Genomic DNA, 17,566 nt, shown 5'->3' on the forward strand with positions numbered 1-17,566 from the left:
TTTAACAATATTTGATTTTACAGTGACTGAAAAGGTACAGACTGAAGCATAATGCTTGTATATGCCTGTCCTATATTCTTAACAAAATTAAGACTCAAAACAGTATTCTAAAAGAAAATAGCAAAAAACTGTATTATTCACATTTGTAGTTTAAAAAAATATCTTTACAAACCATTTTCTTAAAAACCAAAAGCGAATTAATCATTCTTAACTGTATATCAGCATTGTTCCACAAGTTAACCCCAATAATAGAAATACACCTCCTTTTAATCCTTTCTTAGCTTTTTGAACAGTAAATTTACAAATATCTCTCAAATCATATTTTCTTTCATGTATTGAAAAAAAAACGTTGCACCCCGTCTGGGAGTAACTTTGCTTTAGCTCTGTACATTATTTGCATAGTTTTTTTTTTCTGTCAATGTTGAACCTCCCTTTCTTCTGTCTGCGTTGTTCAGCTGCCATGATCTGGATGGTGGGCATGGCCAACCCGTCAACCCATACAGACACGTCCAATCATGATACAGGTGTGTGCAGTGTACTTACTACTTTAATGCCCCCGATCTGTGATCTTCTTTTGTTTTGTTTGCCATCTCAATTTGAGGAATTTGATAAACATATTTAAAGGTGCTACAGATACAATTCTAGAGTAATCATTAAAAATAATACATCCACAGAGCTTTGAGAGAAAGGTGTGGAATAAAAGTATTTCTTTCCCTCCCACATTTTTTTTTATTGATGAATGAATTTACCATTTATTAAAAAAAAATTAAATAAATTGGCGTGTCCAAAATGAATGTTGTTGTTTACATGTTGCATGTATCCCCTCCCTACTTCCCATTTCCCCACGTGGAATGCACCTGTTTGGATAAATGATATGCTGGTGCTCTAGTGTGACATCTAGTGGCTCAATGTTATCTATAGCGCCTTTAACCTGATGTCTAGTGTTGGTCCTTATATCAAGAGTTCAGTCAATCAACCAGAGAATAAAAACACATCCCTGTGTGTATATAATTATCATTTTCATGCAGTGGGCCACCCATGTGTGTTTTTGTATCACTGATTGGGGCATTTAAACAATAGTGTCTTATCACAAAATACAAGTGAACCATTGCTTATGGGCCATTTTGAGTCGGTTTCCAGCATGCTCTTGAATTCACATGTTCCACTGCTGCTGCCATGTTGCGTGTCAGACGAGGAGGCCCACCAGAGTGACGGCGGCGCTGCGGAGGGAGACGGGGTGGCGGAGCCAGACGCCAGAGTGTCTCCTGGGACGTCCAGATCCTATTCAACAGAGGAGGACCTGGAGGAGAGTGAGTGGTCTCTTTAACCTCTTCCACCCGACGGGTCCGGTACCGGTCCCAAAATGACATCACGTCATAAATCTTTTATGTATCCAAGAGTAAACATACTAACCAGGTCACAACAGCAGTCATAGTGTATATTTTCAGCAATATGTTTGTTAACCAATAGGACAATAGGTTAAAGTGTTATTAGTGAGATTTTAGTTTTTGAAATGTTATAAATATTTTCGTGGAGATCGGGGAATCCTACAACACCACCTAGTCGATGGCCTGGGCATTGAACTGGCCCAACTCCCGGAACTGTCCGACTTTCGCTTGCATTAGACGACTAATACGTCATTAGTTTGCGTCGCCAAGCTTGTTGTTGACCTACTCCATTTGAAATTCCATAGCAACGAGACATCTTTAGGAACTATTTTTCCACGCCAAGTTCACTGAAATCGATGTAAAAGACCCTAGAATTGTCTGTATTCATCCTATATTTTCCCGACGCAACCTGCTGTATAAAAGCAATAATACACTCGGAAGCCTGTGGGATGTCATGAATATTGCCACGGCTGTGATGCCTGCGGGCGCATCACAGCCGTGGCAATATTCATGACATCCCACGGCGCTTCGGGGTATTATTGCTTAATTATATCTTACTACTGTGTCTCTGTATAGGAGTGAAGCCGTTAACCTATCTTATATCTTACTGCTGTGTCTACAGGAGGAGTGAAGCTGGGTCTTGGAGACTTCATCTTCTACAGCGTGTTGGTGGGGAAGGCTGCTGCCACGGGGGGCGACTGGAACACCACGCTAGCTTGCTTTGTGGCCATTCTCATAGTAAGTCTCCCTCAAGTCTTCTTTAGAACGCCTCAGACATGCAGTGCACATTTTGCCAGTGTTCAAAACTTTAGCTTTGGCCGGCCTCAGGAGGTAGAGCAGTCGTCTGGTAATTGGAAGGTTCCCCGACCGTTTTCGATTATTCCTGCTACTCCCGGGGCAGCGCGTCGAAGTGTCCCTGAGCAAGCAGGTTGGCACCTTGCATGGTCGCCTCCGCCATCGGTGTGTGAGTGAATGGGTCAAATGTGAGGAACAAATTGTAAAGCGCTTTGGATAAAAGCTGTTCTTTCTTACTTACAGCCAAACCCAAAAGTAGGGCTGAACGATAGGGGGGAAATATTGTATATACTGCAGGGCTGTCCCCGACTAAGGATTTGTATAGTCGACTTTGATTGGCCGAAAAATTTTTTTAGTTTTTTTTTGTATCATTCCATTTTGGCTGTGGGGGGTGCTTAATGTCTGAAGGGGTCGACTGAAGGCTCCTTGTCCTCTGCGAAAGCATGCAATTGGTCCACTGATGGATACATCTAGATATTTGTCTAGTCTAGTGTGTTCATTAGATGGGTGAAATCCTCTTTCAGTGCCTCTGTGCCCATTTTCTTAGGCAGTTAGCCTCGCTGGTATGCGCACCATTAGCGTTAGCCACGCTTCTAGGCCTCTTTGCTTTTGGAAAGAATGATAATTAAAAAATATATTATATTTTTTGCATTCGACTAAGAGGTTGGCAGTCAACTACGGCTACTTTCGATCGATTAGTCGACTATTCAACTAATCGGGGTCAGCCCTAATACTGTACTGTATATATTTTTTTGTCTTTATTTAAATTTTCATTGAAAAGGGTGTTGAACTCATTTTATTATTTATTTTATGCGGGGGGGGGGGGGGGGGGGCCTGTACAAAACAAAGATGGCTTGGTTTGTAGGCCAGGGTATCTTTCAGGGTCCACAGTCCACACTCTAACTGGAAAACCTAGAAACACTACCCGACACTACCGGTAGATTTCCAGTCATGGAAAATTTAACAAATTTATGTTACCAGGTATGGACTTCAGGGTCATGTTGAGGGATCTTCATTTTTTTTTTTACATATTATGAAAGTACAGATTCATACCTTCAAAATAAGCCATCACTTGAACATTTTGGTGGGATACTTTGCAAGCTACTTCCTATGATTCATGGTGATTATCACAAAACGTATTCAGAGATAATAGCCTTCAAGAGACGAGCAGGCTATTCAGTGACAATAGTGAAACAACTACAACACTACCCAGAAGTCATTGTAATCCATGGCCCCCCTCTCTCTAGGGCAATTAACACCTGGCAGCTTTCCAGTCTGAGGCTCTTTGTTATTAAAATGAGTCTGGTGACTGGTAGTGGTAGTGAAAGGGGCCCTGATAATAAACAAGAAACGTAATCAAGTTTCAAGATTTTATTAGCATTTAAAATAACACGAGATAAAAATAGACATGCTAAAGTCAATGTTCAATGTTCTGATGGCCTCTCCAGAAGCATTTAGATGTAAATACATGTAGTGTGGTAGTGAAAGACACAACAACTAGGTTAACCTTCTGTAGTGTGGTAGTGAAAGGTTAACCTTCTGTAGTGTGGTAGTGACGGATAAAAAAACGGATAAATAGTTTTTTTTACCATATTTCTAATATTTATTTTTGATAAATACCAATTATAAATATCTCGACGAATTACCTCTGAATATGAATCAAAAAAAATATTAAAGATTCGCTCACTAGTTCTACCAGAAACGGAGTTGAGGTGAAGCATTACTAAGCGCTTCTGTAGTGTGGCAGTGAAAGGGTTAACGCGCGCCTCATCGCGCCCCAGCGCAGTTTACATCAGGGCCCCCACAATAATGAAAAAGCCGATGAAAAAGCCATTTTTTATCACTCCGTTTCCGTATTAAATTAATTTACTTTTAGCCATTAGGTTGGAAAAAATGCACCCTACCGAAATTTGTTCGCTCATAAAATTCGAACTGTTTTAATGGTTTTTAATTAAGTTAAAACACACGTTTTATAACGGCCGTCAAGGCCTCTTTTTTTTTAATCTTTTTTTTAGACACTGCGTTACGTTGCTTATAAATCATCTGAACTTATAACATTAAGATAGTGTATTAATAGTGTGTTATTCTAAAGCTAATGACGTCTGTGTGTTAACACCTATTAAGTACAGTACTTGGCCCCTGTGGACAGGCCCACAGCCCGCGCGTGTAGTTTTTCTCCTCACTTGGAAGAAAATTTGTGGAACTATTATAACAATAATTACCTCATTTACAAGTTGTATTTAAGTTTGCAACTAAGGGCAAATAAGGGAACACATTAATGACAATTCAAATATGTAAAAAAAATCAAGATTTCGATTTTTAGGATTTTCTAAACAGCAAGACATTTTCTTCATTTCAGAGCACCTCCCCCTTTGCGGATCAAATCGGGTTTGGTCACGGCGAGTCACAAATATTTATTGTATTTCAGCCCTTCGCTCACATCTCCTATGTCCACCTTGGTGTGTGTTTTGTATCCATGTCCACCTTGGTGTGTGTTTTGTATCTATGTCCACCTTGGTGTGTGTTTTGTATCTATGTCCACCTTGGTGTGTGTTTTGTATCCATGTCCACCTTGGTGTGTGTTTTGTATCCATGTCCACCTTGGTGTGTGTTTTATATCTAATGTACACTTGGCTTGGTGTGTGTTTTATATCTACCGTAATTCCTCTAATAGTAACCCCGGCTTGTATTTGTTTCAACTGTAGCGGATACCAGGCTTGTATTAGGAGGAGGCATGTATAAGAGAGAGGCCTATATTTCAAATTTTCAAACGGATCATAATGAATAAATCAACATTTTGTGTCAGTTTGAACCCAGTAAAATGTACTGGGTTCATTTATTGAAACCAAGTACTGTATGAAATAGTAAACAGTGCAATTACAGGTGGTGACTGGTCATTTCAACGTTTTCAAAGTGAAATCAAGTAACTAGCTCAGTATGCAGCTCAGTATATTAGTAACCCGGCTTGTATTAGGAGGCCGGCTTATAATTGCTTAGCTCAAGAGCGCACCCGGCCATTAATAGAGACCCGGCTTGTATTTAAGACCCGGTTACTATTAGAGGAATTACGGTAGGCCTGCCACGATAACACATTTTGCTGGGCGATTAATTGCCCCCGAAAATATCGCGATAAGCGATATTATTGCGACCGGTTAGAGAATTTTTTTTTTGGAGAAATTTATTTCCCAAAACTTTTATTTTGAAGCCCACCGCTCCGTCTTTTCCGGTGTTTTAGACTTTTATTTTGAAGCCCACCGACCGGACCGGAAGTATTGTTGTGATTATCAGGTACTTTGGGTACCAGAAAAGTCACGTGAAACACTGCAGACCACTGATTGGTCAGAATAGAGACGCGTCTCTAGGATTTCATAATCATTATGTTTGCAGCAGGCACAAGTGCAATAAACAAAGGATACAGTCACTGTGTATTCTGCCTCATTTATTGATTAAACAAAACCGACATCAACACAATTTGCCACCGAGCGGAGAGTTTAGTCTCGCAAAAAGATCGCTGACTTGTTAAGGCTTGTTGTTAGGTTAGGTGCTTGCTAATGTTGTGCTAGCGTTTTAGCATGGCTATCGTACATAGCGTGATCAATATAACTCGCTATTGATTGTTTGTATGAGTAACGTTAATGCTAGTAGAATAGACACAACGTGAGGTAATCACCATCCATTTTAAACCGGTTATTACCTAATGCTAACGTTAGCAAATAGACGCGACTGGTAACGTTACAGCTTGTTAGCATAGACAGCCTAGCTAACGTTAACGCTTGTAGAATAGACACAATGAGAGGTAACGTTAGCGTTAGCAGAATAGACACAACGAGGGTCTCGTTAATGTTGTTATTGATTGATTGATTGAAAACTGTGTTTACTCTGTTTGTATGAGTAACGTTAATGCTAGTAGAATAGACACAATGAGGGGTAACGTTAGCCCCACGGAGCTCCTGTGCTGTGCTCTGTAGTAAAGCCAGCGGCCCGCCTCCCAACACGGACAGTGACTGACAAGGGGCACTGGGTCCGCCTCATTAAAACAAACGCGCAAATAGCAATTAATCGCGCCCGTCAAAATCATTGCATTCATTTTAATTATCGCGGCAATTAATCGATTTATTGCTTATCGCGGCAGGCCTAAATTACGGTATGTCCACCTTGGTGTGTGTTTTATATCTAATGTACACCTTGGTGTGTGTTTTATATCTATGTCCACCTAGTTGTGTGTTTTGTTTGAAACTCAACTGTTGGTGGGATTATAGCAGCGCCCCCTGCAGGCCAAGCTTGACCCACACTCCCTTTGTTGTGGTCCTCCGTGATGTTTGACAAACTCATGCTTATTCTCCTTATTTAAAGTGCTGTAAAATCCTAACCATAACGACTACAAAACCTACTTTTTGTGACGGGTGCAGCGGTCACCTGTAATGAACACGAGACACTTCATCATGAACCCTGTACAATTATTTACAAAGGAGTTAAATGTGTCAATACTAGGCCTATGGATCATAAATGTGGGGGGGGGGGGGGGGGGGGGCTGGTTGGTTCTGTTGAGGGTGGACTTGGAGCTGATGAGGAGGAGTTGAGTGTTGTCACTGTTGTGAGTTTAAGGTTTGGTGCTGAGGTACAGGTGCATCTCAATAAATTAGAATATTGAAGAAAAGTTCATTTATTTCTGTAATTCAAAAAGTGAAAATCATATAGATTCATTAAACACAGTAAAATATTTCAAACCTTTATTTCCTTCAATTTTGATGATTATGGCTTACAGCTAATGAAAACCCAAAATTCAGTATCTGAGAAATTTTTTATATAAGTCCAATGAATGAATGAAAGATTTTTATTTTCGAACAAGTATAAAAACTAAAATATATCTTCATTTGACATATAAAAGACAATTAAAAAAAAAGACAACAGAAAGAGAAACAGATAAACAAATCATAGTTTACCCTGTTCAAAAAAGGAGTAGGAAGAAGTATACTTTAATTTTTTTTATTTTTTATTCCTACCCCTTTTTAACTCAAATTATATAATTTAATTCTATTGTTAATTATGTATATATATATATTACAGAAATGTCGGCCTACTGGCGGTTAGGTGGCCGAGCGGAGATTGCGTTCGTCACCAGCCCCGGAGCTGTGAGCTGGATTCGCCTGTTCGAATCCAGCTCACAGCTCCGGGGTTGTCACCAGCTTGGCTGGCCGTCTGCACTAATACAATTGGCTGTATTAGAGGGTGGGAGAAGCTGGCGGGGTGGGTCCGGGTCGTTGTAAACAGCGACTCCTACAGTTCGGTCGGGGCGCCTGCTAAGCGCGGATTGGACTTGAGGGGGATAGTGTGGTCCTCCCACACGCTACGCCCTCTCAATGAGAATCCGCGCTGCCAGGTGAAAAGAAGCGGTGATTGGCTGGACGTGTGTCGGAGGAAGCACGTGGTAGCCTCCACTCTCCCAGATGATCTGACTGTGGGGGGTAAGTGCGCAGCGACCAGGAAGGGACTGGGAATTGGCATACGACTAACATTGGGATGGGAGAAAATCAGAGGAAAATGGAGGGGGAAAAAGACCAAAAAAAAAATGTCGGCCTACTGAAGAATATATGCACTCAATACTTGGTTGTGGCTCCTTTTGCGGGAATCAATGCGGTGTGGCCTGGAGGCAACCAATATATGTCCTCAATATTCTAATTGATTGAGATGCACCTGTATATCCCAGTGTCATCAGCATAGCAGCGGATGATGCTGCGCCGCTCAGTTTCCAAGTGTGAACACGAACAAGCCTCTCCTTAACCCTTTCACTGCCACACGACAGCAGGTTAAACCTTTCACTACCACCCTATTATTTATTTTGATTTATTTCTTTATTTCGCACCATTTCAGCAAAACAGTAAAAACATTGACCATGACAGAAAGTGTATAAAGGTGCTGAGTAGAGGCAAGAGACCCAGATGGGCCTATACGGGGCCTCAACTCATTAAATCATTGGATTAAAAAAATAAACACAAACAAAAGTAAAGTGAAATAAGTTCGTAAAACAATTTTCATAATATTAAGATAATAATAAGTTAATAATAATAATAATCAAAGTAATAATAATAACAAAAACAACAACATTAATAATTAGTCTAAACAAATTAACATGAAACTGTAAAACAAAGTGACATTTATGGTTTTATGAGATTGAAGCTATTCATTTAACAATGTGGATTTGAGTGATGAAATAGATGCGCACAGATGAGAAGATTAACCCTTTACTATCACACTACAGACGGTTAAAGGGTTAACCTTCTGTAGTGTGGTAGTGAAAGGGTTCAGCTGAACACCAGAGGGACAGGACTCTAGTGATGATGTCCTGGAGCTGCTCTATAGACTGTGAATAGTGGGACAACTCCTAGGACACTATGACGGTAACCATGGTGATTTTACTGGGATATATAGGTACATTTTCTGATTCAGAGCTTGGATGTTGGATTTGGACATTTGGATGCAATAGCTCAAGCATACATTATTACGAACCCACAAAGTTTGTCACCAATTAATTGTCAACGGACCAGCTCCAAAAAGTGTCACTTGAGTCTTGATGCTCTGGTGTCTGGCTTAGAAAAACTGTTTAAAATATAAAGAAAATACTGACTTAAAGGTGCTATAGATAACATTCAGCCATTAGATGTCACACTAGACTAGAGCACCAGCATGTCGGACCAAACTCGGACCTCTTAACTAGCAGCAGGTTTATCCAATCGGGTGCATTCCATGAAGTAGGGAAGGGTACATGTAAATACCAACATTCATTTTGGACCCGCCAAATAGTTTTCTGTCAATCATTTTTGGGGGAGGGAAGCAATACTTTTATTCCGTACCTTTCTAAAAATCTCTGGATGTATCATTTTTATTTTTAAATGATTAGGCTACATAAATTTTTTTTTATCTATAACACCTTTAACTGTCCCAACTCCCAATATCATCGGAAGAGCACATGTTTTGGGGTGGTTTTTCCCCTTTACTGTCCCAGAAGGAATCCTCTGTTTACCTCCTCCTCCGTGTGTCGTTCTAGGGACTGTGCCTCACGCTGCTGCTGCTGGCCATATTCAAGAAGGCCCTGCCTGCCCTCCCCATCTCCATCACCTTCGGCCTGGTGTTCTACTTCTCCACGGACTACATAGTCAGACCATTCATGGACAACCTCGCCGCTAACCAGTTCTACATCTGACACCCCTCCCAGCCTCCTGCCCCTTTTCTCTAGGGGCCTCCGTGGTCCAGCCTCCAGCCCCTTCCCTCTAGGGGCCTCCGTGCTCCAGCCTAACACACAAACCCATCTTTCCCCACGCCTGTCCTTGTGTTTCTCCTCTATTCTTTTCCGCTATTCTTCTTGCAAGAGGATGAGGGGGACGGTGACCTTCATGAAGAGAACCGAGTGGAACGGTTTCATCGTCTTGAGAACTGCTACCGGTAATCGTTGTTTCATCGTCTTAACCCTTTCACTGCCACACGACAGAAGGTTAGCCCTTTACTATCACACAACCGACGGCGATGCTCCATCATTAGCTCCGCATCCGCACGTCGGTTGTGCGATAGTAAAGGGCTAACCTTCTGTATTGTCACAGTGAAAGGGTTAACCGGCTGTCGTGTGGCAGTGAAAGGGTTAAGAACTGCTACCGGTAATCGTTGTTGTTTCATCGTCTTAAGAACGTACATCGTTGATGCATTGTCGCACACGGGCTGTGGAAGCAGTCATGTCCCAGCTCTTCTCCCAAAACTCTACCGAGGCTTTTCTACTATTGTTGTTGTGAACCTAGGGAGAATATTCTATATATAATCTAAAAGGCATTCCTGCACAAGGTTTTATTTTACAAATTAAATATATAGTAGTTTAACCCCCCCCCCCCCCCCCCACACACACACACTTTTTTACTGAGGTCTGAAATTAGTAGCACCAGACAGGAGATGTAAATGTAAATATCAGTTATACTCTGCAAATGTTTAAATGACTTTAATCGGTTTTTTATTATTATATATATTATATATAATTAATATATATATATATATTATATATTATATTATATATATAATATATAAATAAACTTGGGGTGCCAAGATTTCCTTTTGATAAAATGTAAGTAAAATCCCACCTCCCATGTTGCTGTTTGGTTGCCGTTCATTGGTTAAGAGAAACAAGCCGCGGTTTAAGCGCCACTAATGGAGACGTTGGAACTAATTCCGCCGCTGGAGGGGCGCTTTAAAACCGAGACGCTCGTCCGCCATTCGTCCGGGCGGCTTTCACGCACTACAGGGGGGAACTATGTATGTAGTCTTTATATCGAAGAAGATATATATTTATAGAATGTAATTAATGTGTAACTTTTGATTTTGTAACTAAATACTTGTTGAAGAAAAAGGACTGAAGGTCGTTCAAGGGTATTTCCTAAAATCTCACGTACTGTTTTGATTGTGTTGTGCAATAAACTGGTAAAGTACAAAATAAATATGGCTTTTTTTTTTTTTGTAGTCTACAGATGGTTACGTGTTTAGACGTTGAGTTGAGGCCCAATCTGTGATCCATATGTAAACAGTTCCCCAGGATGTTCAAACAAGATGGTGCTGAGTCGCAACAAAAAAAACACAATTTCAATAAAATAGCTAACAAATAGGTTCCAAATCATATTTAATATTTAAGTACATTGTATATACGGTATAAGCTGGCCCCAAGCTTTTGCTGCAAAAACGAAATACGATTATTTAAAAAAGGATTATTTAAAAAGAATTATAAAACACATGGTAGCGCTGTGTCCCTATACCAAGCCCTGGGATGCCCCACCATGAGGAACGGGGGCACATTTTGATTTGGAGTTGGTTGACTTCTTGATACAAGGAGTAAACACTGAGAGAAAACGGGTGACTTTTTCTCATCTACAAATCAAACTCGTGAACAATGTTTGGTGAATAACACACATTGATAGGGTCCAAAAAGAAAGATCCCAGATTGTGGGAATTCTGTCGACGGGGTAAGACAATTTCACTATTGCTAATTACGCTTCAAGAAATGTATTGAAACGATTGGACGATGTCTGACTACCTGTAGTGAGAACCCCTGGTAACTGACCTGATAACTGACCTGCATAGCTAGGACCCCTGGTAACTGACCTGTGTAGCTAGGACCCCTGGTAACTGACCTGCGTGGCTAGGACCCCTGGTAACTGACCTGTGTGGCTAGGACCCCTGGTAACTGACCTGTGTAGCTAGGACCCCTGGTAACTGACCTGCGTGGCTAGGACCCCTGGTAACTGACCTGCGTGGCTAGGACCCCTGGTAACTGACCTGTGTGGCTAGGACCCCTGGTAACTGACCTGTGTAACTCTGACCCCTGGTAACTGACCTGTGTAGCTAGGACCCCTGGTAACTGACCTGCATAGCTAGGACCCCTGGTAACTGACCTGTGTAGCTAGGACCCCTGGTAACTGACCTGTGTAGCTAGGACCCCTGGTAACTGACCTGTGTAGCTAGGACCCCTGGTAACTGACCTGTGTAGCTAGGACCCCTGGTAACTGACCTGTGTAGCTAGGACCCCTGGTAACTGACCTGTGTAGCTAGGACCCCTGGTAACTGACCTGTGTGGCTAGGACCCCTGGTAACTGACCTGTGTAGCTAGGACCCCTGGTAACTGACCTGCGTGGCTAGGACCCCTGGTAACTGACCTGTGTAGCTAGGACCCCTGGTAACTGACCTGCGTGGCTAGGACCCCTGGTAACTGACCTGTGTAGCTAGGACCCCTGGTAACTGACCTGTGTAGCTAGGACCCCTGGTAACTGACCTGTGTAGCTAGGACCCCTGGTAACTGACCTGTGTAGCTAGGACCCCTGGTAACTGACCTGTGTAGCTAGGACCCCTGGTAACTGACCGGTGTGGCTAGGACCCCTGGTAACTGACCTGTGTAGCTAGGACCCCTGGTAACTGACCTGTGTAGCTAGGACCCATGGTAACTGACCTGTGTAGCTAGGACCCCTGGTAACTGACCTGCATAGCTAGGACCCCTGGTAACTGACCTGTGTGGCTAGGACCCCTGGTAACTAACGGCATGTCAAGCTTCAAGTTAAAAGGATCCAACTCCTCTGTTATGGGTAACATCTTTATTCTGGTTTCCAGACAAGAAGGAGAAAAATTCAAACACAACCAGATCATTTTCGAACATGGAAACAAACGGCTACTTTAATTTATTGAAATCCAACACATGGCCTCATGGTGCGTCTTCTATCCAGGGTCAACGGTCTTCAAACTGTGATTTATTCTTGAGAAGGAATGATGCTAAATATTCAATGGGATTCTGAGGTCTGAAAATTAAAAAGAAAATGTTTAAAAGAATGTTTTGTCTGATGATCCATAATCTGCAAGGAAAACTGAACACAAGTTAGAGTAAATAAGACTGCTAATGAACCTACAAACACTAACCTCTGGTAAACTACAGTACAAACACTAGCCTCTGGTAAACTACAGTACAAACACTAACCTCTGGTAAACTACAGTACAAACACTAGCCTCTGGTAAACTATAAACTAGGGCTGTCAGTTTATCGCGTTAATTAGATTAATTAATTACACAGCAAATTATTGCGTTATGAAAATGAACTCAAAATTAATTTAAAAAAAAATCTCATTAATTCCATAACGTAGAATACACATTTACAGACTTTCTTTTAATATGGTCCATTCGTTCTTGGTATCTGATTCTAGGACATCTATGGATCTCAGGGAATGTATTCCCAGTGTCAGAAATACTGTCTGTTACTAGGCTTGAGTAAATTGTAATGAACCAAATGAGAATATCAATTAAATTGACTGAATAACACCATGCTAAAATTTACCAAACCTGACAAATCTAAGCAAATTAATAAATGGAAGATTATTAAACGGAAGGTTTTGTAGATACAGTACTGAATTCTGCAATCCGGACACATGCAATTTGAAACATGATTATAGAATATAGAATATCAGGCATAAAATGGTTATGCGATTAAAATGCGATTAATTACAAATCCTGTAATTAATTAGATAGCCTCTGGTAAACTACAAACACTAGCCTCTGGTAAACTACAAGCATTCATTCAGCTTAAGACAAGTTTTCCCTCTTGAGAACTGTCCTGGGCGTACAGGAACAACATACTGACTGAACTGTCCTGGGCGTACAGGAACAACATACTGACTGAACTGTCCTGGGCGTACAGGAACGACATACTGACTGAACTGTCCTGGGCGTACAGGAACAACATACTGACTGAACTGTCCTGGGCGTACAGGAACAACATACTGACCGACTTGTCCTGGGCGTACAGGAACGACATACTGACTGAACTGTCCTGGGCGTACAGGAACAACATACTGACTGACTTGTCCTGGGCGTACAGGAACGACATACTGACTGACTTGTCCTGGGCGTACAGGAACAACATACTGACTGAACTGTCCTGGGCGTACAGGAACAACATACTGACTGACTTGTCCTGGGCGTACAGGAACAACATACTGACTGAACTGTCCTGGGCGTACAGGAACAACATACTGACTGAACTGTCCTGGGCGTACAGGAACAACATACTGACTGAACTGTCCTGGGCGTACAGGAACAACATACTGACTGAACTGTCCTGGGCGTACAGGAACAACATACTGACTGAACTGTCCTGGGCGTACAGGAACAACATACTGACTGAACTGTCCTGGGCGTACAGGAACAACATACTGACTGAACTGTCCTGGGCGTACAGGAACGACATACTGACTGAACTGTCCTGGGCGTACAGGAACAACATACTGACTTGTCCTGGGCGTACAGGAACAACATACTGACTGAACTGTCCTGGGCGTACAGGAACAACATACTGACTGAGCTGTCCTGGGCGTACAGGAACAACATACTGACTGACTTGTCCTGGGCGTACAGGAACAACATACTGACTGAGCTGTCCTGGGCGTACAGGAACAACATACTGACTGAGCTGTCCTGGGCGTACAGGAACAACATACTGACTGAACTGTCCTGGGCGTACAGGAACAACATACTGACTGAGCTGTCCTGGGCGTACAGGAACAACATACTGACTGAACTGTCCTGGGCGTACAGGAACAACATACTGACTGACTTGTCCTGGGCGTACAGGAACAACATACTGACTGACTTGTCCTGGGCGTACAGGAACGACATACTGACTGACTTGTCCTGGGCGTACAGGAACAACGTGTGAATGTCCCTCTTAGAACAAACCTTTCCTTGGCCAGGACCGACAAGCCTTGGAGGAGGATGGGCACTACCGTCTGATCCAAGTATGCCCTGGTCGGGAGGGACTGCAGGTCCACCTTCTGTTTGGACATTTTCTCTGCGTTGGCTTTTTCATTCTCCACTATCCTCTACATCAGGGGGGTAAAGGGGAGGAGATGGATACAGAGAAGAGAAAATAATGTTATACTTAATTTATCAATTTGTAGGGCTGGGAAAAAAACAGTATTCAGAAGGATTCTTTTCGATATATCTACATTCAATAAATGTTTTGTACCAATGTTTAGACCCAATAATGCAAGTTATTATCATTGGTGGCCCACCAAGCCAGTGGGGGCCACAACAGGATATCTAGTTGGCCACTAGGGGGAGTCAAGCAGGGACATTCAGATCAAAGCACATCCTAGTTGGCCACTAGGGGGAGTCAAGCAGGGACATTCAGATCAAAGCATATCCTAGTTGGCCACTAGGGGGAGTCAAGCAGGGACATTCAGATCAAAGCATATCCTAGTTGGCCACTAGGGGGAGTCACAGATCAAATTATATCCAGGTTGGCCACTAGGGGGAGTCACCAGATCAAAGGATATCCAGGTTGGCCACTAGAGGGAGGCACCAGATCAAATGATATCCAGGTTGGCCACTAGAGGGAGTCACCGGGGACACTGGATGAAAGTAGAACCATTCATTCAAAACGTTCTGGTTAGTAGCTTGTTTGTATTTCTCAAACCAAATCACAATCATCTATTCTAGGGTGACGCTAAGCTCAAAATGCACCTCGCAAAATAACGTTTGGGGAGAAAAGTTTCTTTGTGAAGAAAAGTGTTCTATCGTGAGTGTAGCTTTGCTAGCTCCAAGGCAATGCAATTAAATCTGAATGTTCGATTCCCTCTCCTCCCGGGCAGCGTGTCAGTGTCCTTGAGCAAGACACTTAACCCCTAATTGCTCCCGATGTGCAGATTAGCACCTTGCATGGTTGCCTCTGCCATTGGTGTGTGAGTGAATGGGTCAAATGTAAGGAACAAATTGTAAAGCGATTTGGATAAAAGCGCTATATAAAAATGCAGCCATATAAAAATGCAGCCATATAAAAATAGACTGTAAACAATATAATTAGCAATACAATTAACTGCCCAACTCTGGTCTTGCTAAAGAAACATGTTTTTTTCCCATGGAAAAAGCTCCATAGAGCAGATTTAACTGTCTTCATTAAACGGCTTCGATGAAATACCTATATTCATTTTATGAAAATATCATTCCTACAGTATGAGCAACAGCACCAGGTAAGTATCCCTTCAGCGACCCTGCCAGCCTTGCGATGGAACAACATCCTGTACTTTTCACCACACACACCAGAGAGTTTCCATAGCTACCTGGATGTTTTCCGTCAGACCATATTCAGCATGAGGGTTTTCAGCAACCTATAGGAGATGTGTGTTAGGGCTGCACGATTAATCGTAAAAGAAAATCGCGATCTTGATTCATAGACTTATGCAATCTCCTTTCAAAATTATGACTTTTTCTTTTTAACTTTTCAAGTACTTTCATATGTTATGTTTAAGTCAAGCACTTTGATATATGTTATGATGTCTGTTTAAGAAAGTGCAATAAATTATTTGATTGAAAAAATAAGAATCGTGTGAGAATCGTGATCTCAATTCTTAGAGAGAAGAATCGTGCAGCCCTAGTGTGTGTGTTTAGGATTCATATTGACATGTTGGATGGAGTGGTGGGGGGGGGGGGGGGGGGGCGAGCTGAACAACAGCATGGCCTGGTGTTGAATTCATGATTCATACCAATTCAGAATCATCAACATAGTCTGGGAACAGCAAGGGATAAGATATTCCTTTATTGATCTCCTTGGGGAAAGTCAGTTGTCATAGCAGCATGCGGGAGGGGAGGTACAGGTATGGGCAGGGTAATAGAAAGACAAATACGGGCAATAGAATTATAGTACAGTATAAAAGTAAAAATAGGCAGTGTAAACAATATAATTAACTCAGAATAATATACGCATATGAGCAAGTAGGCAGTGTGATCAAATGTGCAGATGAGGGTCTGTACGCCATATCAGTTATATTATGCATTACAATAAATATTGTTTATTATTACCGGGATTCTGTTGACCCTCTGCTAAAGACGGAGAACGGGGGCCTGTATTTAATATGGCTGCCCCTCATTAACGACGTCACTCAGTCCTCCTGATCTACCCCACGGTGCAAAGCATTTCATCCTCGTTTGATTCGGTTTAATCATAGGGGCACGACATTTAATTCAATTTAAAACCTTTATTTAAACTTAACAGAGGTTTCCCTCGTTTACAGTCATGTCGAGTGTACATACGGAGATAAGCAAAGAAAACGTACAATCACACAGCATATGACAACAATAAGGAGGCAAAGATAAATCAATTTAAACGGATATACTGTAAACCGTTTAGATACGGGAGGAATGCATTTACATGTATGTACCGATAGGGGGCAGCATTGGGTCAATAAGAGATTCTGGTACACATGTCTGGTACATTTTGGACATTTCAGTTTATCTCTCAGCTCTTATAATTCATCCTATTCAAGCCTACAAGAATTCACTAGGAGCAGCCTTTAACTCCTGGCAGGGGGGTTTGGTGCATTAAGTTCTATGTGCATTTTATGTTCTATGAATGTTAATCAATGTGCTTATCCCTCTTTAGACAAATAAAATAAATGAAATTATAGAGAGTTATAGAGAGTAAATTAGTTTGAATATGGGCACGTAGCGATTTCATCGGGGGAAGTGAATCCTTGCGTTGTGTTAATTCCAGCTCCATGAAATGATGTAGATGAAAAAAAACAGCAATACCTTGTCTTATAGGGAACTGTTACCTTAGCTGTAATTAACACAACACAGGGAATCAATGACCCAGATGACATCACCGGTGGCCATATTCAAACTCATTCACTCTCAATAACTGTCAAACTAAAGGAATGTGTGCAAAACTGTTTAGTTTGGGGATGTGTGTGAGTTTATGTGCAAAATAAATCAGTGTTGTTTTTTGGTGAAGTGCCCCTTTAAAAATCTGAGTGAAACATAATGTTTAATTTTCTATTAATCACAAGTGACTGAGGTACTTACTGCTCCCTCCATGGCCT

General features: G+C 41.8%; 2 protein-coding genes across 2 annotated transcripts in view; one reads left to right on the forward strand and one right to left on the reverse strand.

Annotated features, from left to right (window-relative positions):
- psen2 (presenilin 2) overlaps positions 1-10,657 on the forward strand; it is a 28,256-nt gene extending 17,599 nt beyond the window's left edge. Inside the window, exons 8-11 of the mRNA XM_084318067.1 lie at positions 456-524; positions 1,191-1,310; positions 2,011-2,126; positions 9,229-10,657. Of these exons, the coding sequence (XP_084174193.1) occupies positions 456-524; positions 1,191-1,310; positions 2,011-2,126; positions 9,229-9,384 (461 nt within the window). The 3' untranslated portion in view covers positions 9,385-10,657. The remainder of the gene's footprint in view (positions 1-455; positions 525-1,190; positions 1,311-2,010; positions 2,127-9,228) is intronic.
- Positions 10,658-12,187: 1,530 nt separating this feature from the next.
- Positions 12,188-17,566, reverse strand: LOC311232131 (protein dpy-30 homolog). Its single transcript, XM_084318827.1, has 4 exons — positions 17,550-17,566; positions 15,809-15,856; positions 14,427-14,569; positions 12,188-12,499 (listed from the first exon to the last, which is right to left on the reverse strand). The coding sequence occupies exons 1-4, from the start codon at positions 17,559-17,561 to the stop codon at positions 12,430-12,432; spliced, it is 273 nt and encodes a 90-aa protein (XP_084174953.1). The 5' UTR covers positions 17,562-17,566; the 3' UTR covers positions 12,188-12,429.

Source organism: Notolepis coatsorum, assembly GCF_963971535.1.
Source record: "Notolepis coatsorum genome assembly, chromosome: 7".
Lineage (NCBI taxonomy): Eukaryota > Metazoa > Chordata > Actinopteri > Aulopiformes > Paralepididae > Notolepis > Notolepis coatsorum.

Coding starts and splice junctions, on each gene's coding strand:
- LOC311232131 (XM_084318827.1), bottom strand. Junction 14,570..15,808: donor GTCTGACGGAAAACATCCAG/GTAGCTATGGAA, acceptor CCCCTGATGTAG/AGGATAGTGGAGAATGAAAA. Junction 12,500..14,426: donor TCGGTCCTGGCCAAGGAAAG/GTTTGTTCTAAG, acceptor TTTAATTTTCAG/ACCTCAGAATCCCATTGAAT.